At 37.0% G+C, this 27,889-nt stretch overlaps 4 protein-coding genes across 4 annotated transcripts; 3 read left to right on the forward strand and 1 right to left on the reverse strand.

Annotated features, from left to right (window-relative positions):
- Positions 1–4,954: 4,954 nt before the first annotated feature.
- LOC145908462 (THO complex subunit 6-like) lies at positions 4,955–7,205 on the forward strand. Its single transcript, XM_082995750.1, has 3 exons — positions 4,955–5,546; positions 5,642–5,836; positions 6,336–7,205. The coding sequence occupies exons 1-3, from the start codon at positions 5,031–5,033 to the stop codon at positions 6,597–6,599; spliced, it is 975 nt and encodes a 324-aa protein (XP_082851876.1). The 5' UTR covers positions 4,955–5,030; the 3' UTR covers positions 6,600–7,205.
- Positions 7,206–9,814: 2,609 nt separating this feature from the next.
- Positions 9,815–13,978, forward strand: LOC145909758 (small ribosomal subunit protein RACK1-like). The gene is made up of 7 exons (XM_082997109.1): positions 9,815–10,018; positions 11,002–11,173; positions 11,943–12,090; positions 12,278–12,373; positions 13,087–13,231; positions 13,409–13,629; positions 13,889–13,978. Exons 1-7 carry the CDS (start codon positions 9,907–9,909, stop codon positions 13,964–13,966), a joined length of 972 nt encoding a protein of 323 aa, XP_082853235.1. The 5' UTR covers positions 9,815–9,906; the 3' UTR covers positions 13,967–13,978.
- Positions 13,979–16,477: 2,499 nt separating this feature from the next.
- Positions 16,478–17,241, forward strand: LOC145909183 (uncharacterized). The gene is made up of 3 exons (XM_082996512.1): positions 16,478–16,620; positions 16,717–16,800; positions 16,979–17,241. Exons 1-3 carry the CDS (start codon positions 16,551–16,553, stop codon positions 17,131–17,133), a joined length of 309 nt encoding a protein of 102 aa, XP_082852638.1. The 5' UTR covers positions 16,478–16,550; the 3' UTR covers positions 17,134–17,241.
- Positions 17,242–19,869: 2,628 nt separating this feature from the next.
- Positions 19,870–27,054, reverse strand: LOC145908130 (cilia- and flagella-associated protein 251-like). The gene is made up of 24 exons (XM_082995324.1): positions 26,816–27,054; positions 26,604–26,705; positions 26,283–26,384; positions 25,698–25,811; positions 25,506–25,568; positions 25,313–25,434; positions 24,814–25,110; positions 24,611–24,714; positions 24,374–24,485; positions 23,831–23,986; positions 23,685–23,774; positions 23,523–23,607; positions 23,136–23,358; positions 22,902–23,081; positions 22,702–22,761; positions 22,518–22,597; positions 22,286–22,419; positions 22,032–22,196; positions 21,698–21,924; positions 21,331–21,558; positions 20,838–21,072; positions 20,664–20,754; positions 20,212–20,340; positions 19,870–20,150 (listed from the first exon to the last, which is right to left on the reverse strand). The coding sequence occupies exons 1-24, from the start codon at positions 27,015–27,017 to the stop codon at positions 19,957–19,959; spliced, it is 3,495 nt and encodes a 1,164-aa protein (XP_082851450.1). The 5' UTR covers positions 27,018–27,054; the 3' UTR covers positions 19,870–19,956.
- Between the last annotated feature and the right edge of the window lie 835 nt (positions 27,055–27,889).

Consider the following 27,889-nt stretch of genomic DNA (forward strand, 5'->3'; position numbering starts at 1 on the left):
CTCTTTCAGCCTGATCCTCTTTCAACCTCATCCTCTTTCATCCTTATCCTCTTTCATCCTCATCCTCTTTCATCCTCTAATTAATCATTGAGCAAGTGGTGTGATAAACACTACTGTTACGCTTTAGTGATTACATGTGTTGACAGACAGAAGTGACGAATCAATGAACACAACACATTTCAGAAATTTTGAGGCTTAAAAACGTTCTTGGTTTGATTGTGTTCACACGCTTCGCAGCCAAGGCATTGCAGCCAAGCTGGATCAGCCACTTTTCCTGACAAGTCGGAGCGAGATCTGAAAAATCAAGCTACCGGTCAGGTTTGAACTCACGACCCTGGGCTAACCAGGCCCAACGCTCCACCAACTGAGCTACAGGAGCTCAGTGGCTTCACGGGGTATATTGTGGCCAAGGTACACTGGTGCGCAAGCGCACAACTTGTCAGGCGACATTCACATGCGTAGAGGATCTCCACCACCGTAATCAGACAACGTAGATGTAATGCATAGCGAAAGCATGGCATTACTTCTGGTTTGATTGTGAGTTTTACAATCTTTAGTTCGTTTGCAAAAGATTTACTGAAGTTAAAAAATGAAGTCTAAATATTTCGGACTGCAGGAGAAAACGAAATTCTCAATCGTATTTGCAGCTGTAGGCTATTTGTTTTCCTGGTTACATTTGCTGTTTCTTGGTCTTATCAACTGAACAGATGTGTAAATAGGTTCGTGCATTTTCTCAATTCCTTGTTGCAATTTTACTTCATGCTAAAACTAACTGTCAATATATCGATTTTAGGTCGGAATTTAGGTCTGCTTTTGTGTTTTAAAAAAAATTAAGATTTCCATTATTTGCAGAACTCGGCCACAGACGGAAGATATACGACGGCCGTAGATCAGCTTTTAGTTGGTAAGCACGGTTTCGAATAACATCCATCCAATTATTGGCATTTGCCTATTTATTTTGCCATTACTTGACATTAGCTTGAGCAAACCTCACTATGCATTTTTTTGTATACGATCGCAGGCCAAACGGCCAAACATAGGAAACAAAAGTCAAGAATGGTTACGGGCGAAAGTACTTTTCCATCATTACGATTTAACACATTAGTTTGCGTTCAACCCTCTAAGTGTGTGGATCTGCAATATGTGTAATCGTTCTCTTATGACTTTTTGATGTTTCGATTAGCGTGAGGTGTATTGTAAGTAGCGGTTAGTGTTTGTGGGCTTGTAAAAAATGGAGGTGGTAAGTTTCCCGTCTGGTTTTGCAGTGACGTTACGTCCACGAATAATAAACTATGGTCATGTTGTGTTTCTCGGGTAAACTTGGTAGAAGGTTCGACAAAGTTTATGTGATAATGAAACCCTGCGACCTCGTCTTTCGCTATGACGACGTAGGTGTCATCGACATAGCGGAGTCAAAGTCGCGGGGGTGCTTTGAAAGAAGTAAGAGCGGTTTGCTCAATCTGATCCATTGTAATGTTGGCCAGGACCGGTGAAATGGGAGAGCACATGGGGGTGCTAAAAATTTGTTGGTAAATGTCGTGTTTATATGTGAAAACAGTCGAGTCTAAACACAACTGTAATGCCTCTTTGATGTGTGGTAACTTAAGATTGGTACATTCGTGCAGTGTTGTGTCTTGTGGTAGTTTGTCCAAGGAAATTTGGGCGCAAGATCTGTCGGAATTGACGTTAACAGACTAACGACATGGAACGATACTTGATACTCATGCGGAAGTAATTTATATTCAGAAATAATCTTAACAAACTCACTGGATTTGTTTACAGTAAAGTCAGTCTAAAAAACTAAAGGCAACAAAATTTGGCTGATGAATTTTGATAGCTGGTAGGTTGGCGAGTTAACAAAAGAAACAATCAGGGAGCACCCCGTCGCTGCTATGTAGTCTTTGAAACTCCGGTTGGAATACGCAGTCTTCTGTCCGTAATTTCCACACAAATTTGTTCAGTTTCGTTTCCAGTCAGGTACAAGGTGATTTGGCAAATTTCTTTACTTCGCGCCACCTGGATACGATACTTGCCACAGGCGTTAAATATAGGAATACACTACCTCGCCTCTGTCAGCCTGAAAATCAGACTCCTCCGCCACTCAAGATTGGTAGTGGATGGTGAATTTGTCTATCGATCGATGATGTTTCAGAGAGGTTTCCAGTGCATTGAGACCATTAGAGACGTAAAGGGGTTAAGAAAATGGCTAGTAGCTAAGAACACTATACTTATTTTGTTACTGTTGAGCGATTGGGGTTTGATGGTAATCTTGTTTAACTATAAAGGGGTCAGATATATATGGCAGTGTTACTCTCGGCACACGTTTCATTAACGTCCATACAGGCCCACAAATTATTCATTCTGTTTATTTCGGTGTATCAAATTTTCACTGTTTTTTTTTAAATTGACAATAATATTTGCTATCAGGCAATACCCAGACAAGAAGCGCAGATTTTAACCCCGGCCGTAAACAAACAAACCATCGCGAAAATCTGGCTATTGGCATAGTGGCATTTTCGGGGAGAAATACTGCAGGTAAAGCAGGGCATGTCGGACGAGATGGGAAAATACTTTTACACCGGGTCACAAAGTTTTTTCCAAACTTGATCCACATATAAGCCTATGTAACATAGAAATCTGTGCAAATATTAACTCTACGATTTCGTGTAGTATTTAAAGTTAAATTTATAAACAAAAATAACAGGTAGTGGCCCTGTTTACACCTAATCATTAAAATTCGCACAGATTTCTGTTTTACACAGACTTATACGTAGATCAAGTTTGGAAAAAACTTTGTGACCCGGTGTAGTAGTATTTTCTGACGAGATGGGGGCTGTAACGTTACGGAAAAAATAGGTAGACGTCCAATATCAGAGGAGTGGACAAAATCGGTTGCCTAAACACGTAACAGGTGCGGCAAACAGATACATACTTTCATCCAGGAAGGGGTTAACTTAGATTAAATCATTTACCCTGATCATTTACACTGCGTACATGATAGGTTGCTATGGTAAACATATAGTATATTCGCTATATTGCTGCTTGCACTATGTCCACGATAGGTAACTTTGTCAAACGTTACAGTGCATTCACGTTAGCTTGCACTGTGTCCACGATAGGTAACTTTGTTAAACATTGAAGGTTTTTAGAAACTACTCTACTGTGGACGCAGTGCAATGTATGGCGTTTAACAAAGCGACCTATCGTGGACATAGTCCAATTAAGGTATATAGCGTAACAACTCTGATGTTTAACAAAGCTAGAAGCAGTTCAATTAAAGTTATTCTCAATGTGTCTAAAGAAATAAATTCAACACAAAAACTATCGTCCAGACCCCCAGTTTGTTTTACACAGCATACTTAACGAAGCTCAATCGCAACTAAAATGCGAGCATGCCGTACAGATTGTGAAACAATGGACGTGATGTAGGCCTACATGCTGCATTTTTGTCTGACGTTTAACAAGGCTACCTATTGTGGACAGAGTGCAAGGTGTAGCGATTCAACTCCAACGTGTAAATAAGTTACCTATCGTGGACATAGTGCAAGGTATAAAGCGACAATCTCTAACGTTTAACAAAGTTACCTATTGTGGACACATTACAATGTAGGGATGCACCGGAAGTTCGGTTTGCCGAATTTATTCGGCCGATACTATGGTTTTTATAATTATTCTGTTTCGACCGAATATTTTTGTAAAATTTTGCCGAAACCGAAACTTTTTTTACTGCGTGTAACTCTAATATGCAAAGTTTAGTGCAGATTGGAATTATGTTCAAACTGTACGAATGTGTTCGTTTTATTTGTTTTTTGTCACCGGTTTATTCGGTAACTTTTGCCGATAAAAAAATTCGGTTTCGGTGCATCAACGTCCAACAAAGCTACCTATCGTGGACACAGTGTAAGGTATAGCGAGTATACTCTAACGTACAGGCTAAATGGTTTAATTTGTATTAAACCTTCTGTGGATGAAATTATGTTCCTTCTACACCAATTTAAAAAAAAATTATATGTCCCGGAACATTATTAAATTTGCACTTGTATTCAGCGCCATAAATACGCAAATGCTCGCTGTCTATACGCTTTGACGAACAATGCGCATGCATGCTGGGATTCACACAGCGTGACCGCAGTCGAACCCATTTCGTTGCGATATACTTTATAGGTGTTCAAAAAGCGCTATGGTTATGTGATCTACATGTTCTAAGCCTATTCTGCACCAATTTTTAAAAATTTCTATGGTCCGAAAAATTATTAAATTGGCACTTGTATAGGCTACAGCGCCATAAATTCGTGAATGCTGGGATTCACACAGCGTGACCACAGTCAAACCCATTTCGTTGCAATATACTTTATAGGTGTTCAAAAAACGCTATGGTAAATTAATCTGCATGTTTTAAGCCTATTCTACACAAATTTTTAAAGAATTCTATGTGCCGGAACATTATCAAATTGGCACTTGTATTCAGCGCCATAAATACGCAAATGCTCGCTGTCAATACGCTTTGACGAACAATGTGCATGCATGCTGGGATTCACACAGCGTGACCGCAGTCAAACTCATTTCGTTGCAATATACTTTATAGGTGTCCAAAAAACGCTATGGTAAATTAATCTACATGTTCTAAGCCTATTCTACACAAATTTTTAAAGAATTCTATGTCCCGGAACATTATCAAATTGGCACTTGTATGCAGTGCCATAAATACGCGAATGCTGAGATTCACACAGCGTGACCAAATTCAAACCCATTTCGTTGCGATATACCTTATAGGTGTTCAAAAATTGCAATTATAAAGCACAGATATTGTTTTGCAAATATTGGAGACCTTGCTGATTGAAATGTTTGTTATTACAACGCATTTTTGGTTCTTGTCATGAGTTAATGCATAACTTGTGTTTTATTTTTTTCACGCATGAGTGAACACGGCTTCAAACAATTGTGAAATAATATCGGTCTTAACCAATTTCCATTTCGCCGAAGACAGGGATTTTAGTCAAACCACAAACCAGTCAAACCAATGATTAGAAATGAACACACGGTACAACCTTCATTGCACCATTTACAGTTCAGCAATTTCCTCTTGTGGCCAGTTTATTGCACTTGGCAACAACTTTGGTGAAATCACGATTGTGGAGTTTGCCAGTAAATTTTCAAGCAAAACTCATTCAAAGTTCAGAACTCTGAATAAGTTCAATGCTCATGATGGACCAGTGTATGCTTTGTTGACAGTAGACAAGTGGTTGATTAGTGCCGGATCATTTCCAGTCGTAATTTGGAATTGGGAAAATCTAGTTGGCTCAGAACCAAAACCACTTCACAAATTTGATGATGACTGTTTGCCAAATAATGCCAATGCAACGTCTTTGTGTTACGATGATAAAACACAGTTGCTGTTTGTTGCTGGAGAAGACGCTTCTGTATGCATTTTAGATCTCAATAAATTATCTTATTGTGGGAGTTTAAATGGACACACGCAATGCATCCATGACATTACCTTACTGTCACGATCACTGGCAACTGCATCAGAAGATGGGAAAGTTAAGGTAATACCAGAGTTAAGTTTATATTTCTAAAACAATAAACACTGCAAATTTACTAGTCTATTATATTCAAGGCATAGCATGACCTATTTCTTTAGGTGTGGGATTCATGTAATTATCAGTGTATACAAACCATCGAACCATCAAGTTGCAAAGAATTGAAGCGTCCTACTTTCGGTAAATGGGTTGGATCCATTGCTTCAGATTCAACTTGTGAATGGATTGTTATTGGTGGGGGCCCCATGCCTTCTTTATGGCATTTAAGATCTACTAGTCTGGCAACACCTTTGCAGGTTAGAATAAATTTTAATGCTAAATGTGAAGTATTCATGTTGCAGTGCAACAGTATTTTTCTATATGTGCCAACAAAATTTTGTTTGATTACCTTGTGCTTATTGATGTGTGTCTGCCAAAACCAATTTAAGAGATAGCTACTACCAACACTTGGCACCGAAATGTTGATTTTCTTCTGTAACTGACATAATGGGTCGACTGCAAAGTAAAGTGGAATAGTTTTTGTTTGGCTAGTTACCCAGCAAGACCATGACCAGTGTGACCAGTCACCAGCTGTACTCATTAGACCTGATAGACCGAAACACATTTTTTTTTGCTTGAAGAAATTTTTGGGTCGGCGCTTAGTGTATATAATGTGCTATTAGGTTTGGAAAGTTGCTAAACTATGTAAAATTGTGATTATACATTGGTGTATGTACATTATGCATGTTTATTTCTTAATAAATACCCTTTTTTTATCAAACAACATTAATCGTATCAAAAACAACAATGTTCTAGTGTGCCCAAGGATCGGAAAGTTTTGTTCCTCATTCATTGGAATTTTTTGGAAATGAAATCATCGGTGGTGGAAACGATTCCACTCTTTATCGATGGACTTCACATGGAAAAATGAGGGCTGCAGTTCCCTGTACAATTCCGAACATATTTAGCATTAATTTTTTGAATAAGTCTTCACTGCCAGCGGTTATAACTGGTACAAGCCACAAGGTCCAGTTATTTACAAATCTTGGATATGAGGGCCCATGTATTTCCATTTCTTGAGAATTGTTTTTGTATTAAATTAAACAATTTATTGAAAAGAAAAAAGCTTGTTCTATGTAACTTTTTGCATGAAGAGTGTGATAACACCATGTTTGAATTGTAATGCTGCTTCAAATTGTACTTTACGACATGTAAAGCAGGAATTGGGCAAAATTATTAACATAAAAAGATTATTGGTTTATGTATTACAAGATGTTTGTTTTTTTGTACTTGCTTTTACAGACAAAACTACCACAACACACACCATGTGACAAACTTTTAGACCCATGTCATTTGCTGTGTTTGTAGACTGCCTCCTATTTCTGCAAAAGTCCACTGTTTTTGCTGCTTCCTTAACAAAAATTTAGACATCATTCTTGAATTACCGACGAACATGGCTTAAAACGAGTCCATTTCTTGAAGAACATGACGCACCGAGGGAAAAAATCTAACACAGTTGTTTTGACCATCTACGCTATACCGAAACTTTGTGAATTGTATTCCGCTTTTTACGCACAATCCATTTTGTTAGAAAGCAATACGTGCTTCGTTTGTTTTTATTCGTAAATTTGTGCGATAAAAAGCGGCTATTACTCAAAACGGACAAAAAACAGAGTTTTGCTGCGATGTCCTGTATGGTTAACGTAAACACCAGGAAATTGTATCTGATATACTGCTTCCATTCACTGGTCGAACAAGTCCCGATAACAATTTTCTTACAATGACAAGCTTGGAATAAAAATGTGTTGATAAATAGTCTTCGATTTTAATCCGGCGTGTTAAACGTTCACGAGCATTACACCAAGTTAATGCCGAAAGGTAACAAATACCAAAACAATAAATAATGTGAGAAAGGAAAAAATTTGGAACATTGATACAAGTAGAGATTGTTACAAGATCGGGAGTTTGAAGAAAAGTGTATTGTAAAGATTGTGTTGTAGAAGCAAGAAGTATCCCTGTTCCTATGGATGGCGAGCATAAAGTTTATAGATTGTTTAAAGGATTGAATCAGGAATTTTGTTCAGTGGGCTGGGGTCATGGCGGATTCTGCTGCGGGTTTTCTAGATGATATGGGATCGACAAGTGTTCAGAGGGGCTGTAAGGATTGTGGCGTGTGTCAGGCTGTGAGAGTTTGGTAAAGTCGAAGTGTGCAAGGGTGTCATAGGTGGTCATGTTAAATAGTACGTTAAGGGTGTTTTTAACGAGGGTTAATAATGGGGTATGTGCAAAAAGTAACCACGAGGGTCGTCCTGATCCTAAGAGAGGACTGTTGGCATTTAAGAGAATTCCATGTGTGAGACGGTAGTTGAAGGTTTTGAGGTAATTGGAAAAGACAGGGTTGTGAATTTGGGTCCAGCAGTCAATAAAGTTGAAGGATTTCTGGGTGAAGTTTGTTAATCTGACGTAGAGGGGTTTTGATTTGAGGGAAAGCAAGTTCAGGGGTGTTGTGGGCGTGTCCTGTAGGCGGTGCTCGTACTATTATTTTGAACGTGAGATATCTGGGAATTGGAGGAAGAGTAAAAAGTGGAAAGGTAGTTAGTAAAAAAAGGGAAAAGCGTTTATGTTTTAATTGGAGAGGGAGAGAGCCATGAGAAAGAAATAGAGTCAAAGGCTTTTAGAACGCCAAGAGAAACGAAACAAATCTAATTTAAGGAGACATGATGGTAATCAAAAAAGGCCACGCCAAAGGAATGTAGATCTGATCTGGAATTTCCGGGTATTGCTATAGTTGGTTGGGTGAGAGTATAAAGGGAATGAAGGGTTTGATGCGAAGGTTGAGGATTTTATGAAGGATTTTCGGTGTTAAGAAGGGAAATAGGGCGGTATTACTTAAAAGTGTCAGGTCATTTGATTAGTGTGAGATGGACAAGGTTAAATTGTACTGATGTTTATACAAGGGTAATGATGTGCTTGGATGATATCGGCCCCGATTAGGACCCAAATTTTTTTAAGTGGAGATCGACTAAAATTTGTTTTTTATTTATTTGTTTAGTATAGTAACCGAACTTTAGTACATCCTATACTGACATCCTATACTGCTGTACACAAACAAAGAAAATATCAAAAATCATAAAGAAAAACGACTAAAATAGGGAACAATCCACTGAACAACTATTTTGTGCAGGCATTCACTTTATTAATATGTTTATTATTAGTTTTTGATCTTCCATAGCCCACAAAATTTCGGCACGAATGGGTTTTAAACGAAATGTACCTTGAGCTAATTATGCTTTCAACGCAGACATTATACCTTCTGCAAAATACGAGAACAGGCAAAAAAAGTAGTAAGCGAGTGTAAACATGCTGGGCTAGGGGTGGTCAAGGTTTTGCTCAGCAATCACTTCGCATAGCGTTATTTGGCAAATTCCAGGATATGCGGCAAGGACTATACTTATATTTAGCTGTACAGTAGCCTAATTAAATCGCGGTGGAAACAACGAAAATATTTTCAAAAACATTTAGCGTTGCGCGCATTCAACTTTGCTTTACTGTTTGCTAACGAAATGCGACGTCTTTGCGTTTCCACAACATCATAAAAAAGGGAACATTAATTTACACACATATATGCATCAGAACCGTCTGTGTTCTGTCTGTAGGTCAAAGTGAATAAGCAAAGCAAACGTTATGTATTCAGAAATAGTACAGACATTTCTTTATTCAACCGAATCCGATTATTAAAACCGAATCCCACCCGCATTGTACTTCAACACAAATTAAATAACAGCGCTTCGAATCGTCCCAACCCAGGCATTGCAGTTCACTTCATCGTGAAGTCGCAGCGAGATTTGAAAAAAACAAGCTCCCGTTGAGGTTTGAACTCTCGACCCTTGGCCAACCAGAAGTTTTTCGCGACCATGTGAAAATCCATTGAGTCATCAAATATTCGGATTCAGTAACAACATAACAAAAAATCCGTATGTTAAAAAATTATAACGTCATTCAGCAAACGAAAGAAAAGAAAATATCATGAACAACATGTTTGTAGAAAGTATTTTTAAAAACATTTTACTAACTTTAACTTGTGACGTTTTTATTCTCGATAGGACATGTATGGACAAAATAAAAAATGCGAACCTTGACTATCGTCTCGTAAAAATAACACGAATTTAGACACATACAAATTTTAAGTGTTTTATTTCAGTTTTACATTTGGGTAACAAGATTGCCACGAAAAGTGAAGGGAAACACTGTGAGCGTGTGGAGCTATGGCCTAAAACCTCGCTGTAACGAAAACGATCTTTTTCGGAGTTACATGGAGGACAGTGGGGTGGTGCTGTTTTGCTGGTACATATCAGAATAAATCGGGCGTTATATCCCGTAACTCAAAATGGCTACGGAACAAATGACATTAAGAGGGACCCTTGTTGGACACAAGGGATGGGTAACAAAGATTGCAACCACGCCAGCTATCCCAGAGATGATTTTGTCAGCATCCCGTGGTACGTAAACAAAAAGTTTGTTCTCATTCGGACCAGAAAGTTTCTATTCAAAAATGCACTTCTGGTTAGAATGTTTTCATTCCGACGTCAAGTGCTCTGTAATTCTGTAGGGAATCATATCACAGTGCGCAAATAAGTCTGCATAGAAAGTAGAAGACTTTGTTTTATTGTAGGCATTGCAAAAGAGAAACAAAATGCCAGCAAGATAGTCATCTGTACATTTAACACAAAATTCACATTATTTGCGAGAGTTTATATGTGTTTTTACATTAAGTAGCCTATATTTTAAAAATTAAAGAAAATCATTGAATGTTTTGTCAGATAGTTTTTTTTGCTGGATTCAGCAGCTTGTATATAGACCAGATTGGAAAAAATGTCATGTGCAGAGGATATATCCTCTTTTGCGAAAATTTACTGATATCCGCGCAATATTAAATAGCTAATGCATTAACATACGAAAAAAACGTTGCGATCGTCCGCACAATTAACGATCGCCGAATCAAAATCCTCCGTGCATAAAACAAACTTTCCAATTTGGTATATAGACCACATGCGTTCATGATGGTAATATATGCTAAAAATCATTTGTTCAAATGGCATGTAAACCTTATTTTGCACTAGATATTAACTTACCAGTATGCAGAATATGGTAGTTCTAGATGACATCTCGAGCGTGCAAGACCAAATATTTTCCGGTGTGCATGTGCTTGACTCCTAAGCCCGCATGCAATGCAAACGATAAAGTTACTTTCGGTGCAAATCATTTCTTTAGTTAAAACATGCAGCAATGGCCTACAGCTGTTTTCCGTTGATTCTTTTAATGTTAAATCTTTCCCAAGACTAAAAATTTCTGTGTGCAAAAAACTTGACATGCAAAAAAAAGTTGATTAAAAACTTCTGCCATATTCTGCAGACTGGTTTATGTATGTTACATTATTCTCAAAAATTAACCTTAAAAATAATTTGTTGGTTATTTACTGCAGACAAGTCTCTGATTGTGTGGAAGCTAACCAGAGATGAAAACACGTATGGAGTTATGAGTAGACGCTTGCAGGGTCATTCACATTTTGTTTCTGATGTTGTAATCTCATCAGATGGACAATTTGCACTTTCTGGCTCCTGGGATGGTGACTTGCGTTTGTGGAACTTGCAACAGTAAGACAATGAAACAAATGCTATTACGCAGGGGTGTGCAACCTACAGTCAAAATGAACCTAACAAATAGTTTGTTTGTTCTTTTGTATGACATTGTTTGTGGGTCAAACTTTAACTGATGTGTTTTTTAAAAGTAATCCACTATAGGGTATCTTACAAGTCCTATTTTCCTTCAGTCTATAGACGAAATATTGTTTTTTAGTGGTCACACTGTTGTCATGATAAGCATTTTTTTGTGTGTATTGTCAATTAGTTTAGCTGTTAAATATGTTGCCAACATTACGCATGTTAAAAACAACTGTTAGCACTTGCATAAGTGCAATAGTTCTTGTTTGCAAAATAGTTCTTGTTTGCATGTTTTCTTGATTATAGAAAGCCCACATTTGATCCCTTTTGGTTATAAATATATTATATATAAGCCTTTTAAAGTAGTAGTAATAAAACTACCGTGCAAACAATACTGCAAAAACTCGCATTGAGTGTTCTATAGCGTTGCGCAAGTCAGCCAGCAATCTTTTTTTTTGTGCCAACACTGGCGTTTGTATTTTGCAATGCTCGACCACAATTAACCTTAGTTCATACTGGAAAATCGGTGTGAAAATTATTCAATCAACCGTTTTGTGCACAAATTTACAATTATTCAAAAAAAAAGAAAAAATAATAATTTTGTGTTGTAAGATTGGCACATGTTTTTGGTACTATAGCAACTCATATTGCAGTATCCATAACTATTTTAGCTTAAATATATTATGGTTGTTTCATTTTGTAGGGGAATAACAACTCGTCGCTTTTTTGGCCACACCAAAGATGTGATGTCCGTTGCCTTTTCTGGAGACAATCGCCAAATCATTTCTTCATCCAGGGATCGAACTGTAAAGCTGTGGAACACACTTGGTCAATGCAAGTACACAATTATGGTAAGTTTTTTCTTAAATCCATAGTTTGGCTGTTCTTTGATAAACCAAATCACATTTTTGTCCTTTTTATATTCTTTAAATGCGATTTTATTATGTATAGATTTCCGAAAACATGTCACATGTTGTTGCTAAACTGGAGAAATACCGGTTTGCTTTCTGGACCTAATCATGTTTATGTTTTGTGTAGGAGGACAATCACACTGACTGGGTTTCTTGTGTCCAATTCTCACCGAACCCGAACACTCCAATAATTGTCTCATGTGGTCATGACAAACTTGTTAAGGTTTGTTATTTTGACCAGTAACTTTCTAATAAACATTTGAACATAGGTTTATGTAAAGACCATGGGTATTGCCCCCGACCCCCCTCTCTGTTTTTACCTGCTTGTTATGTATGTCACTCTTTCAAAAATCCTTTGTAGTCGTCATCCTGTTAACAATCACTAATCTGTTTGCCAAACTTGTTGTACAAAGAATGTGCATAGCGTATTAACCAGTTTCTATACAGCGTGATATTAATTCTAGAAGTATATTGTGGCTTTAAGAGTATATATACTTACATATGTCAAGTTTTGAAAGTGAACTGCTAGATATAAGTGAACTTTTAAACACAATGTGTTATGAAACTTGCCTTACATAAAAGTTACTTCTTGTCTGCACCTTGCACAATCAATAATTTCCATGTGTTCTCTTTGTATCATATTAATGAGTTTTAGGTAACTTCATAACGTTTGAAGAAAAAACACCTAAAAACAATGTGTTTCTTGCATGACGCACACAAAATATGTTGACCTAGTTTCGCTTGCGTAACTAACATCGGTTGTTGCAACATCAGTCTCGCAGTACGATATGCCAACAGGTACTTATTGGTCGTGTTGTAGACCAATCTCGTGTGTTCATCGTTAACGCCGCCCTTTTGGCTAATACGCCTCATGCATTGAAATTCAAACTCAGCTTTTCGATACTTGATGTTTGAATTTCAATGCATTCAATGTAGGTATGGAACCTCACTAACTGCAAGTTGAAGACAAATCATCATGGCCACACTGCTTACATCAACTCTGTCACTGTATCTCCAGATGGATCACTTTGTGCATCTGGTGGCAAAGATGGCCAAGCAATGTTATGGGATTTAAGTGAAGGCAAGCTTTCTCTGTTGTAAATTTTACTATTGTGGCAATGGTCTGTGATTACACACACACACACTTTAAAACATTGATTCTGATGATGACATGTTCTGCAATTATGAGCACCATATTTTCAAACAAAAATATTCACTTTTTGTAATTACTATGTATTGACTTATTGTCTGTGTTTAGGAAAACACCTTTACACATTATCAAATGGAGAAAGTGAAATTTACGCCTTGGCCTTTTCACCGAACCGCTATTGGCTGTGTGCAGCATGTGGTCCTACCATAAAAATATGGGACCTTGAAGGAAAAGCTTTGCTTGATGAGTTGCGGCCAGAGTTACTAAACCTCACAAGCAAAGCAGGCCAACCTGAGTGTTTGTCATTGGCTTGGTCACCTGATGGTCAGGTTAGTTTTCGACTCTTAGTAAATCTATGTTCACCTGAAATTAATATGTTTGTGTGTGTGGAAAATATTGTGCATGAAATTGTTTTGAATTATTTTCGACTTGTTGTATAACTTTGGTTGTAGTTTTGCCTATTGTTGGAAATGAGACTAATTCTAAATCTTTAATTGAAAATTTGATGGTTTCAAATGTATTTTGACTTGACTAATTTCAGTGAAAAGAATAGACAAAGCTTGCTTCAGTATAAACTTTTGTTTGCAGACTCTTTTTGCGGGCTACAAGGACAACCTCATCCGAGTGTGGCAGGTTTCAATTTTGGCCTCTCAGTGTGCCCAATAAAAGTTGACTTGATCCCAGTCTGCTTGTTTTTAGATGCCTACGTTAGGTTAAAAATGTCGGGATAATGCTGAACACATTACTGCATATTTGTGTATGTTGGTTAAAAAATTGGGGTTTCTATTTATCAAAACCAATAATTCATTTCGAAAAAGTATCGGATCACTAATTCGGTTGTAACACATGTTATAGTTACAAGAATGAATGTGATTAACTTTATTGTAAGGCATTTCCAGAAGTGGGATTACATGGAATAAAAGAACAAGGTTTATGTGACCCGTTGATGAAGAAATTGCGCTTCGACTTGCTTGGTGACTTCTGGCTTGGCTGCAGTGTCACTGCGTTAGACCTGGTTAGCCCAGGGTTGTGAGTTTAAACCTCTTCCGTGGAGCTTGATTTTTCAAATCTTGCTACGACTTGTCAGTAAAAAATGGCTGATCCAGCTAGGCTGCAAACCTAATGACCGCGATACGATAGCTGTGATCGCCAAGCAAGGACCTGCCAAACATGCCATTGCATTAAATATTTACTGTGTTGTCTGATATGGTGGTGGAGATTCCCTACGTATATGTGAACCATATTTACCCCGTGAAACCACTGAGCTCCTGTAGCTCAGTTGGTAGAGCATTGGACCTAGTTACCCCAGGGTCGTGAGTTCAAACCTCACCTGGAGCTCGATTTTTCAAAGCTTGCTCTGACTTGTCAGGATAAAGTGGCTGATCCAGCTAGACTGCCAAGCCTGCAAACCTAATGAATTCATAAAACTCTTCACCAATATTGGGATTTTATCCTATTTGCTAAGGAATAATAAATGACTTAAAAGGTAAATAATCATTCAATACAGGTCACTGGCCTTCAATAGACTCATTTCGCCTGTGTCATCCGGGACAAATATCTGCAGGCCTGCGACATGTTTTGTCTTCGAGACCAAACCGTTGTATAGTGACTGTAAAGTTTATTCACCACAGCCGTTCACATTTCGCATCAGCGATGCTAAATATTGCAAATTCTCGGTATTATCACAGACATGTTTGATAAATGTTGTAGCACCACGCATGTTTCCCAACTTAATTCTTCACACATTAGGTACCCAGACGGACCGAAGGCTGCAGACGGAATTAGGCTTTCCTGGACTTGCATTCTTCTGGCATCCGGCTCGACGACAGACCTTTTTTCATTGTAACTTGAACTTGTTAAAAACCCGTTCGCACTTCTCTCTGTCTCAGTTAGCTGTCATTATATTCTCATGTCAATTTTACTCTGCCATCCCACTAGTCTCAGTCACTTAACTAACAAAACAACTGGCACGCGGTAGAAAGTTACTCACTCAGTCAGTAGGTTATAACGCGCTTGGAACAATTTAAAGTTACGCCACCTGATATGGCAAACGTGTCTTTCAATTAAATAAATAAGTCTGCGTCGAATGGAGTCGGAGTCGAATTCAGTAGTCAACAGCAAGAACACTCAAGCAGACTTAGCTTCAGCGCAGCAGCAGGCCGACTGGGAAACAGTTGGTACGCTGCAATGTCAAGAAGGTCGGAGAAAGAAACAACAAGACGGAAAAACTCGCGTTTACATTCTGAGATAATTGTTGTTTTTTTGCAACTTTTGCAGTTGCGAGTATTGTAACCTGCAACTTTCAGCACAACAGACAAATACTAAGCTTAGCAATATAACATGTCCTTACCATCTAATGATAACTCGCAGTTATTAGCCAACACCCCGACACTTCCAAGTTGAAAATTTCAGTCTCAAAACATTTAACAACTTCGTCATAAGTTTTGCTACAAGCAATTCGAATCAAAAAGCACACATTTGCATGAAACCAATCTTGTTAGATGCAGCGTCCTGACAAGTTTACGAAAGATCCTTTTCTGATGATAACTCACGACGCAGGATTTTGGGCAACATAACCTACTGATGAAAAAATTGGTGGTATTGACAGCCGTATATATGTATAGAAAATTGAACTAAAAAATGGCGGAAACTTCAGGCTGGTTTTATGAAAAATCCATCTGGCCAGGTTGTTTTTTTGCATTCCTGGGATAATTTGATCCTCCCCCCCCCCCCCCCCCCGGCTGGACACCACAGTTTAAATCGAGCACTCACAAATGGTCAAACGGAAATGCTGTCTAAACCTCTGCATAGCACTGCGCAAACAACTTGTTTACGACATCTTTTTCTGGTGCAGGCTTTGAACTTGGTTGGCATGTTTCAAAGTGTGACATCTGATAAGCAATGTGGAGCCAATAATATGAATTGTGTATAAGCTGCAGACAGATGGCCACTGTTTCGACCTAAAAGGTATGACATCTGTTGCTTCGCCCACGCAACAATTTTGCCCAAAGCTGCGAAAACCGCTTGTGGTTTTAAAATATGACTCATCTTCTGCCACGATACGATTGTCATCGTTTATATATAGCGTTTTTTTGCAATCTAACATTCAACGATCTTCGAGATAATTTTTGTTGCCTCTGGCTCATTTCGAGTCGCGAGTTTTTCATTGCGTCCAACCGGCTATATATTAAAGCCCGATATTTAAAAACACTCCAAAGCAAGCTTTATTTTTCGATGCAAACCATTCAAGATGAAGACTACATTCTTTACTGTTCTCTGCCTTTCACTAGTGCTGGGGGTTCGATCTGGCATTATCATAGGTGAGTGTTTTATAGGTTAGTCTGGGTCAATTATTGACATCCATAGTGTTGCTTTATAATTCACATAAGCTACATCTATTGCATATTTGTTATTAGATCGCATCGTAAATGGATTGTGTCCAATCTTCTGCCAAGAAGACGCAAACGGAAATTTCAGGTTCCCAACTTGTGATCCATTCAGTAAGTGGAATCTTCGTTGGCATTTAAAGCAACATAAAGATCAAAAGTTTTTTCATTCATAATTTTTCTAATGGTAACGTTGACTTGTAAAAACAGTTACACGGTGCTCCGTAGTTTCGTAAATTAGGCAGCATGTACAAGTGTCATGTACATAAATTTTGACATTGCTGTATTTTAGGTGGACAGTTTAAAAATATTTGCGAATTCTGCTCTTCAAACTTTTGCCCTAAAGAAGATCCTAACGATCCAGCACTTCAGGTTTTCGCTTGTGAAGGAGAGCTATGTCAAAATCAAGCAAGTAACTTTTCAAACACACCTCCCCCACACTTTTAATTCGTTTCTGTTACCTTTTTGTACAACATAGCATTGTTGACACTTGTTAGACACAGGACAAAGATATGACGTCACAAATTGACGATTGTAAAGCTGTCATCACCTTTATCTCCGCCCTGGCTATTTTCTTCCCGTGTATGACAATCTCGTGGTAAATTTTCGCGCAAAATAAAGTGATTTGATTGTGAAAAGCCGTAATTTGCAAGTTGTATAGTTGTCAATTCCGAAAGGCGATCCATTTCAAAATTGGTTTGTGTTATTTTGTATCCAAACAATTCAAACTAAACATTCTCTTAATAAACCAGAAATAACGCACAAGCAAAGCGATTGCACTGATAAGTCGTCACATTAATTACAATGGAGAATTTCCTCCAGGCTAAAAGCAGTCTGCATGATCTGTCGCTTCCGTTTTTATAAAATTGCAGTTAAACAGTGATCCTTTTTGCAGATCACTACAAAAAACTAAAATGGTTGTATATAACGCAAAACTAGAATGCCATGCTTTCGATAGCAAGGCTGGATTGCCCCACTGCGCAGGCCCTTTAAATTGGGCGATCACAGCTCTAATATTCTGATCATTAGGTTCACAGGCTTCGCAGCCAAGGCATTGCAGCCTAGCTGGATCAGCCACTTTTTCCGACAAGTCGGAGCGTGATCTGAAAAATCAAGCTCCCGGTCAGGTTTGAACTCACGACCTTGAGCTAACCAGGCCCAACGCTCTACCAACTGAGCTACAGAAGCTCAGGAGCTGCACGGGGTATATTGTGGCCAAGGTACACTGGTGCGCAAGCGCACAACTTGTCAGGCGACCTTCACATTCGTAGAGGATCTCCACCACCGTAATCAGAGTTCAAACCTCAGGGTCGTGAGTTCAAACCTCACCGGGAGCTTGATTTTTCAGATCTCGCTCCGACTTGTCGGGAAAAGTGGCTGATCCAGCTTGGCTGCAATGCCTTGGCTGCGAAGCCTGTAAACCTTATGATCAGAATATTAGAGCTGTGATCGCCAAATATAAAGGGCCTGTGCAGTGGGGCGATCCTGCCAAGCTATGCGAAAGCATGACATTACTTCTGCGTTGTCTGATTACGGTGGTGGAGATCCTCTACGCATGTGAAGGTCGCCTGACAAGTTGTGCGCTTGCGCACCAGTGTACCTTGGCCACAATATACCCCGTGAAGCCACTGAGCTCCTGTTACTCAGTTGGTATAGAGCGTTGGGCCTGGTTAGCCCATCAGGGGCGTGAGTTCAAACCTCACCGGGAGCTTGATTTTTCAGATCTCGCTCCGACTTGTCGGAAAAAGTGGCTGATCCAGCTTGGCTGCAATGCCTTGGCTGAGAAGCCTGTAAACCTTATGATTGCATATATATATATATATATATCGGTCGAGGATCGTACGCCTTAGACATGTTGACTCAGTTTACTCAGCAATGGGCTAGCATGCATGCTTATAACGCCACTATACAGCACCATCTTATATATCTCCGATGCAACAGTTTGCTTCGGAATGCGGGTGGACTGTTTACTTTGTACACAGAAATATCGTAATGCAACTAGCCCTGTGGCGTATATTATTTATGCGTTTCTCTCTGTGCCGAAAATTGGTTGACTGCACTCTCCCTGCTTTAGGGCATAAACGTAAGAGGTTTGTGCTTTCCGGTTTTGGACTTACATATGTGGCGTCTTTGCATCAAATTAGCCTAAAACGTTATGTGTTGCTTATGTTTTTGACTTCTGTGACAAACTCTGCCAGAAAATCACAGATAGCGGTTTCTCTGTGTCTATCGTTCGAAAGCTTAACAAAAGCGCTACAATTAGTTTTGTCGCCTCTTGGTTAAGACGTTATTTCAATTATCAAATGAAAACTTATTTTTAGTCATCACATTATAGCAACGTTTTTGTTTAATGTAACATTATCCAAGATGAAATACTTATCGTGGCTCTTGTACGTCTATCGGTGGTAAGTTTGCGTAAAACCGTAAAACCGGTTTGTGCATGGTCTCGGTCATTATTTTGGGTAAAAGCGCAACAAGAAATGCAATTGGATTTTGCAGAAAAATGGATTATTTACAACCTATATTGTGGTTTTATGCAGGACCCATCTCTCCTCTACATAATTATATCACACCAGCGGGATGTTAGTGGACAAAAAAAATTGCCAGTTAACAAAACTTGCGGGTTACTCGGCCGCCCTATTAGGTAGCAGCATGATTTTTTTACACGTGAAAGTTCATAGACTAACCTTTCTAAGGATATTAAAATTATGAGAAAAAAAAACATATTCATAATCGGTTATGGAGTGAGTTATCGTTGATTTCCGCTTAGCATCCCTGGCCGAATTGGTTAAAGTTTGATTTTATTCGGGGTTTAGGTGGATTCGGCTCGTAGGCTGCAGCGGAAGTTTCCTGTGTTTACTCATAATTTTGATATCGTTAAAAAGGTCAGCCTATGAACTTTTACGTGTAAACAAATCATGCTCGAAAGGTGGCCGAGTAACCCGCGTTCAAAGTTTTGTTAACTGGCGATTTTTTTTGTCAACTAACATCCCTATGGTTTATAGCACCAAGGAATATTGTAAAGAATGTGAAAAACAAGATTTCTGTAAAACAATTGCCGTATAGGACCTATAGTTATTGCATTGCCTTTTTTGTAAATTTAGATATCATACATTTAGTCACTCCAATTCCATGTTTATTAATCCCAGTAACTGCTTCTTTTCTTTGTCGGCACAGGTTGAGGTTTACAAGCAAATGTATTTAAACAAACCACAGCATTTGTATTTATGTTAAAAGACAATAATTTATATAAAGCAGTAAAATGTGCATCTACTTGTCATATAAAAACAAACCAAGTAGATCCTTTGTAAACTGGTTACAAGATAAAGGACCGGACAATATGTCACAGAGGATATTAACTTTGCTAGGGTCAATTTCTTTTCCTTCTTTGTGTCCACCCTCTTCATTGTATCCAGCCAATGTCAACAGATGTTCAGACAGTTCATTTTCTGTCATATGTTCACCTAAAACATAATCATAGTTGGGTTTTTCATCAACAAAATATGTGTGTCATTTTCACTTTACCTTTTTTAAGTAAGATTTCTGAAAGAGATTGAAGATCAATTTCATTTTGGTTTTCACCACAGATTGATTTAAATGCTTTTTCTATCTGAGCATGTGACAACCCAAATGCTGGTCTGTGATTTACATACACTGCAAAACAAAGAAATGTTGTAGGGGTAAAATTGAATCTACCGAACAGTGCATACAACACAAACCAGAATTTTCATGATATGTTTAAATATTGTTATTTTATTGATGTATCAAGTAATTGTGTAAAACGAGTTTAATGAGTAATACCACCTTTCACAATCTATCTACAAAATAGCTCAGATCAGTGTGGGTGCAATTATACATATATAAGCTTCATAAAACTGACACTCATTGAATATATTTATATGCCTACAGGTATTGTAATTATGACGAACTATTTGAGCAAGAAATTTCAGTTGCATCAACTAATCTAGAACCCTTACATTTTATAAAATCTGCTAAATCAATTTCCTCAACGTGTTCACCAGTTTCAACAAACTTGCTGAACTTCACCTCATTTGTGATATCTTCAATCTTAATATAGCATAGAAAGAAGTTTTATTGTTATGTAACACAACTTTTTTCAAATAATGATACAAATGAAAAAGCACATATACCTGTTGTTCTGAAGGGTAAAACCCTAATGCTCGCATTAACGATGGAACTTGGTCAAGCTGAACTTTATTTGATACTTCTCGCTCTTCTGTTGTCACCATGCCTTGGCTTTGTAGTTGGGCATAATAGAAGTAATTTTCAAGTTCAGAGAACATTTCACCTTCTTTTCCACCTTCAATCAAACCATAATATGGATCAAGGGATGATCCTCCAAGAGCTTCAACTGCCAGCATTGATCTAAATGGAGCAGTTTTATTATTTAAGTAGTAAAAGTTGGTGTAAAAAGTTAAGGCACATATATAATCATTTTTATTTTGCATAAAAAACGACTGTACATATAAACATTACACAATAAAAAAAGCAAAACTTGCATCAGAATTATCGAGCTCGCAGTCTGTGGCACAAATAGAAACAAGTTTAATTATTCGCAAAATTCACATTTCTTTCTTCCAAACCAGAGAATCATTTTATGTGCAAACAGAAAATTGTACTAACTTGATGTTTATAGACCACATATGTACTGATGCATCAGTGCCACCACATGTGAAGATATGACTGCCATCATGGCTACATGCAATCTGTGAAACTCCTTGTGGGTGTGCAATTAAAGCAACAGATCTGTGCGGGTTTCCATCAAGAGGAAGCAATTGCAATCCAACCATATTTTCAGTGGCATAAGCCAACATGTGTGTGGAGGTTGAATTACCAGGAACCACCAGAATTCTAAAATAATTTAGTTTTATTTTAAAACTCATCAACAAATTATATTTTTATTTGAAACTTAGTCTTTTTCTTTGAATACAGAAAATTGGAAAAGAAACTATTTATTACTCTTCATTTAGTTTATCATAATAAGTATTACTTCTTTACAGGAGATCCAAATGTTGGCCCAAGAAATGTTTTTCTGCACATTTTTGTGGTTGTGTTAAGTAACTTCATTTTGTATTCATCGTTAGCAACCACCAAAAAATTTTCTTTTGTAATTGATGGATACCAATCCATGCACAGGGGAATTGCTGATTGTTCTATTCTGTTGTATTGCAGAAGTTTAAGATCATCTGTGTTGCTTGATTCTAGGTCATACTCCACCTGAAACATGTAAGTGAAGTTGATTATATATCATAATTAGGATTGTTGGTTTCAATCACAGGGATTTGCGAAACTTCAGGAATATGTGTAAAAAGGTCATAACTTACCAGAACTCTGTCCTTTCCAATTGTCAAAAGCCTTTGTTTGTTGATGTCAAGATCAACACCAAATATCAAATCCAGTATAGGCTCATAATGTGCACAGTATCTACCAAGGTACATCCAACCCAAATCCAAAGAATATATAAACACACTTGTTGTGTATTCTGCATCCTAAAATACAACAATGTTAACTATGGCCTAAAGTAAACCACTGGCTTAGTGCTTTATTATCACCATTACAACACGCTATTATTACTTACAGCAGTGGCAAAATACTTTGAATCATGAGAAAACTTGCAAAGAGTTACTGATTTTTTTGCATAGTGAAATTTTGTTTCATCATTGAGAGAAGTTGCATCAACAATATGGACAGCCCCAGAAGAAAGACCAATGGCTACAGATACAGTTGTGGTAAATAAGGCACAAATAATGTAAAACACAACCCTCATCATTTGACAAAAATAATTTAAATGGAATTGAATAGTCACTTACCTATCTGCAATCCATTATGATTAAATGCCAGGGCTTGAATTTTTTCCTTGTTTTTAAACAACCTTGTAGCAATAACTTTTCTGAAAAAAAAGGTTTTCTGTAAAATGAAAAGTTTAAATAGGTTGTACTCCTTTTTTTAATTCTAACCTTAATTGAGTCAAAATTTTATGCTAAAAACACTTACTTTGTATCATAGTTCCACAATTTTAACAGACCTGCATGACTACCAACACACACCCAACTCCTAAAAATAAGATTTTTTACAAAACAAAATTTGCTTCAACTATGAAACTCAGTAATAAAGACTTCTGTAAGTGTTGCGTTCGATCACCACACTAACATGGCAATGTTGCCAGTTTCTAACCAGCACAGCAAGAAACTAACTTTGTTGGTGAAGTTGAAATAGCATGAATTGCTCCATTATGTTCTGTCAGCAGATGGCGTGTTTTTGTCCCATTGTTTTCCACATTTACAACTTCTGCAGATTTTGTTGATACAATGAAGTCGCACACATTGAAATCACTTCCCTTAATAGTTGCATCAGCTGACATGTGGTTGTTTAGCCTAAATTAAAATCCATTCAACATTTTTTCACAAACATGTGCTTGACTACATTACCCATCAGAATCATCCCGATTGTAACTGAAAGATATTCCATTAACAGGCCCAAGATTTGAACCTTGACACCAAAACAGTAAATTCAAATGTTCATCAAAAAATCTAATATGTCCAGTGACGTCTCCTGAAACTATCATTCCATCAATTTGAGTAAGGGAACTAATTCCTTTCTCCTTTATTCTTAGTAATTTGAGAGGTCGATACTTATCCTGAGCTCCATTTTCTGATAGGAATAAAATGCCAGAGTTAAACTTCTGCCAAATAAACTTCCTTCACAAGCATAACATTTCCATTTAAACACAACACAGTATATGTTTAGCATGCACAAATATTGTACAGAAAACAACTCCAAAAGTGATAGAACCAAGTTGATATTAAAATACTTGCCTTGCTGTTTTCGTGAATATGCTGGTATCCAAACAACAATATTTCCAATGCTTGTGGCAGACAATGCCCGATTGCATTTGCCTCCCTGCAAATTTAGATAAACTATATTAGTTAAATACAAAAGAGATGAAAGAAAAAAGGGTAACAAATAAGTAACCTTACCTGAAATATTGACTCACTATAAAGACCTACAGGTCTGTTAAAAATTGAGTCAGACAAAAATGGTGCATCAAATTTAAGTCCATCAAATTCCTGCAAAGCACACTGAAGTTAAAACACCAGATGCAAGTATATTAAATAATGTTTACCCATGTGTAAAACAGGACTTGACTTTCACTGTTGGAAACAAACTTCATGTTGTTACCAGGGTGGAAGTTGACTTTATTTTGAATTCCATGTGCTGGGTTAATTATTAGTTGATGCAAAGGAGTATCAGATGATGTGGTCCAGTCCCACAGATTTACCTGTCAACACAGAGCACACCTAAATATACAACTATTATAAGTCATGATGTTAACAACTCGGAGTTAGTGAATAATTGTATGCAAGCAAGATACTTCGATATGGCGATGTAATGGTTCACCCATTTAAAGATACTCATTATAATGCTATGTTCATAAAACTATTATCACCACTTTTAAATAAATGTTTTACACTTTTTCCAGATGAGCCGTCTTGTAGTAAAAGTTTTTCTCTGTTTTAGACATGTAAAACAAATATGCAAGCTAATTATTGTATTTCATATAATCTAAATTTAGCAAAAAATATTTGGGGCTGATTATAAAGTTTCATTTCTCCATGCCTCCCTCAAGGTTTTCTATACTTTGAAGTGCACAAAAAATATCTCTCACCACTTGAGATGTATCTGCACTGATCGTGATAATATATTTGCCATCTGGTGAAATCGCTAGTGCAGAAAAACCAACACCATTTTCAGAGTCAAAAATGGTTTGGACTGGTACACTGTAACACAACAAAAATCTTGTGACATTTCTTTCCAAATGTAGAAGTGTGCTGAACCATTGTTACAAATTTCGGACTTTATCCAAGTATTGATGGGTATATTGAAACATCTTTGTCACACTTACCATGTTATTGAGTCCCAAACTATGACACAACTGCCAGGCCCCTTATCAGCTGTTGTTAACCATCGTTTATCATGACTACATGCCATGCAGGACAAGGAATTACCCTAAAAATGTGTTTGTGAGCAAAGCAAAACTTCTCAGTATTTTTTATATTATCATACAAATTTCAATATAATAAGAAACACTCCAAATACTTAACATACATGGCCTTGCAAAATTTTTTGTGTGTTGCCAATGTAATCATACAAGACTGCAACATGTGCAACCGCATAAGCAATTGTTGTTCTGTTTTCATCACTCAGATTTATTGCAGGAATGTTGTAGTTGATTCCAAATCCCCATTTTAAATTTATAGGGTGGGTATCCTCTGAATGAACAGGTGGTGGATGTGTAGGAGTATTTAATTGTCTTTCTGTTAGAGTTGTTGTGTTTGGAGTATGCATTTGCTCAATGTTTGGTAGATGGGATTCTTCTTCCAAAGCTTCCATGCCACCTTGATTCTAATTTAAAAACAATTTTAAATTAATGTTCGCATATTGAAACTAACAAATGTGTTTGTACCAATCTACAATTCTGTAGCTTTGGAAGCCTGTTTTTTTGCCACTTTACTATTTTACAATTCAATAAATAAGGTCAAAATTCATATCAAAGAACTGAATCTTTGTTGGTTCATTAGAAAAACTCTCGGTACACTTAACTTACAGTATTTGCTCCACCTGAAGGAAGTGGTACAGGAGTTTGAGCATTTTTATCATCTATTTTATCTGCACCATCGTTATGCAACGTTTTATTTGAAACAGTCGATTGATCTCCTTTTTCTTGTTCTAAAAAATTTTTCAATATTTATTGTTATATTTGTTTATACACTAATGTTAGTTAGCAAAAGAAATTTTACCTGAAATCAGCTTTGTATCCTCCTTTAAAATCTCTTTTTCGTCTTCTTTTTTATCTTCATCTTCTACAAAATACAACATTGATTGAGTGGAAAACGTAATGTCTCAAGTTCATTTTGCTGTTTTGGCATACAGTACATCAACAACATACATTGAGCTAGAAATGCCTTTACAATATTCAACATATTACACACCACTTGCTCTGTTTTTTTCAGGGGTCTTTTGTACAGCATTTTCTGGTGACTGCAGTTCACTATCCTCTTTTTGAAGAGGTGGAGCAGATACATCTATTGTTTCTGTACTGGGTTCTTAATAAAAATATATTATTTAGATTGTGTTTGCCTAAAAATGAATGATTGCATTACAAATAGTGTTATGTAGGAAATTCTGCACTTTGCTTTTAATAGTAACAGATCTCTAAGGTATAGATAATGCTTGAATTGTGCAAACCAGTATAATTTTATTGTTTTGTTAATGATAACATTAAATGTAAAGATATAAGTCAGTGCAAGTTTGGACATCAATAATACATTAGCATTTTCATTAAGTGTTTATTTTGGAACTAAACTCCATGCATTAATCACCATAGGTTGCAAAATCCATTTAAAAGTGTTTGGAGCCTGTCATAAATGTTATTTTGCCGTAAGGGTTGTTTTCGTTTATGACTATACCAATAATTAGTCAAATTTAATACTTAACTTTTGATCCAGCAATAAATAAAATAAAGACTATAGGGTAAAGTGCCACAAAAAAACGGCAAAATACTCCTGCAAAAATACCTGTTTCAGTCTGGTCAGTTGGCTTTCCATCTCCTGGATTTATTTCTTTGCTTTCATCTTGAGTCAGTGTGGTATTTGGTAGATCATTTGTGTTCTCATGTTCTTAAAGTACCATTTAAGTTTTGGTAAAATAATACACCATGAGCTTTACTGGAACATATATATTTCAACTTGGCAACATGTGTTTGCCATATAACAAAGATAAAGGACCATGTTTGACATTTGCTTCTTATAAATTCATTGGATTTTGTTGGAATTGGATTACAGTTCCATATTTTTATGCAGGAAACAGAAACATAGCTACATGTATGCTGTTGCTACCTGCATCAGTTTGGTCAGTTTGCTTGTCATCTTCTGTACTTTTTTCTTGGTTTTCTTCTTGATTCAAAATCAGACTTTCCTTGTCTGTTGTTGTATCAAATTCTTGAGGTATAATTTGAGGTTAGAATAACATTAACAAAAATAATATATGCTTTGGGGGAACACAAACATAACAATTTAAATATATGACTGCTTAATAAAGATAAACAAACCAGGTTTGGAATGTGCTTCTGCTGCATCTACTGGATGGGATGCGTGTTCAACAGTTGCAGATTCTTCCTGAACATTTTCAACCTCCATTTTGATGCTTTTACTTATTTCTTGGGTTTCCGCAATATCAACTGCTGGACTGTGAGCAGCACTCGTTTGAGTTTGTTCTTCTACCTCACCACCTTTGTCAGGTGTCAACGACATTTTTTCACCAAATGTTCAAGGTTATTAAGGAGTCCTAAATTCTATGAAGGATTATAAAAAACTTTTAATATCAATACCAAAGCTAGAATGCTGGACATGGTATGTGGACAATTCAAACACAACCTGTGTTCATCACTAATGCTTGTACTAATCATATCAGTTTTTTTTATTTCAAGAAAAATATCAGAAATATTTATTATTGGGGTGTCAGGGTTTGTTAAGACTGTAGTGGAAGAATGTTTTGTTCATTTTTGACATATTCACTCACAAGTAGCCTAAATAATATATGCTACTATTGTTGGCACAAAGTTTAGCCCAAACTTATCATAAATTCTTACAGCTAATATTGCACCCAAGCAACAATTTGTACCCTGTGTGTGTATAGCTTAAAAAGGGAAAAAAGTAAACTCTAGTCCTCAAACTTCACTAAGTCCAGATTTACCTTTTTGAAACTTAATAAATGAAACGACATTAAGACTCCCAACAAACAATGCTGAAAAAAGCTGGTATCTTTCCTTTTCACAAACTCCTTGTTTTAAAACTAATTTGTTGTGTTGTTTCTTTTTAAAAGCCACAACTAGGCAAAGAAACGCCGAAGACAAAAAAGCTGCTGCTGGTGAATCCATGCAGCAGTAGCTTATTGTTGCCAAGACAACCAAATAACTCTATAAGGGACTTTACCTTTTATGCGTTTCATAGAAATATTTGTAGAAACAGTATCTCTGCTTTGTAAAAACTCATGGTCCCCCGAAAACTTCACAAGTTGTCGATTTGTTTAGTTTTCTGATCATAATTATGTATACGAGACCAACATGTTATATTGAGCAAATTCAAATATCACAGAAGTTTGGAAGCCTATACTGTCTGAAATA

Source organism: Ascidia mentula, chromosome 7 (assembly GCF_947561715.1).
Source record: "Ascidia mentula chromosome 7, kaAscMent1.1, whole genome shotgun sequence".
Lineage (NCBI taxonomy): Eukaryota > Metazoa > Chordata > Ascidiacea > Phlebobranchia > Ascidiidae > Ascidia > Ascidia mentula.

Coding starts and splice junctions, on each gene's coding strand:
- LOC145908462 (XM_082995750.1), top strand. CDS start 5,031: ATGAACACACGGTACAACCTTCATTGCACCATTTACAGTTCAGCAATT. Junction 5,547..5,641: donor CAGAAGATGGGAAAGTTAAG/GTAATACCAGAG, acceptor CTATTTCTTTAG/GTGTGGGATTCATGTAATTA. Junction 5,837..6,335: donor GTCTGGCAACACCTTTGCAG/GTTAGAATAAAT, acceptor ACAATGTTCTAG/TGTGCCCAAGGATCGGAAAG.
- LOC145909758 (XM_082997109.1), top strand. CDS start 9,907: ATGGCTACGGAACAAATGACATTAAGAGGGACCCTTGTTGGACACAAG. Junction 11,174..11,942: donor CGTTTGTGGAACTTGCAACA/GTAAGACAATGA, acceptor TTCATTTTGTAG/GGGAATAACAACTCGTCGCT. Junction 13,630..13,888: donor CTTGGTCACCTGATGGTCAG/GTTAGTTTTCGA, acceptor TTTTGTTTGCAG/ACTCTTTTTGCGGGCTACAA.
- LOC145909183 (XM_082996512.1), top strand. CDS start 16,551: ATGAAGACTACATTCTTTACTGTTCTCTGCCTTTCACTAGTGCTGGGG. Junction 16,621..16,716: donor TCGATCTGGCATTATCATAG/GTGAGTGTTTTA, acceptor ATTTGTTATTAG/ATCGCATCGTAAATGGATTG. Junction 16,801..16,978: donor CCCAACTTGTGATCCATTCA/GTAAGTGGAATC, acceptor GCTGTATTTTAG/GTGGACAGTTTAAAAATATT.
- LOC145908130 (XM_082995324.1), bottom strand. CDS start 27,017: ATGTCGTTGACACCTGACAAAGGTGGTGAGGTAGAAGAACAAACTCAA. Junction 24,715..24,813: donor AAAAAATTTTGCAAGGCCAT/GTATGTTAAGTA, acceptor ACACATTTTTAG/GGTAATTCCTTGTCCTGCAT. Junction 22,598..22,701: donor TTGTGGAACTATGATACAAA/GTAAGTGTTTTT, acceptor CTTTTTTTTCAG/AAAAGTTATTGCTACAAGGT.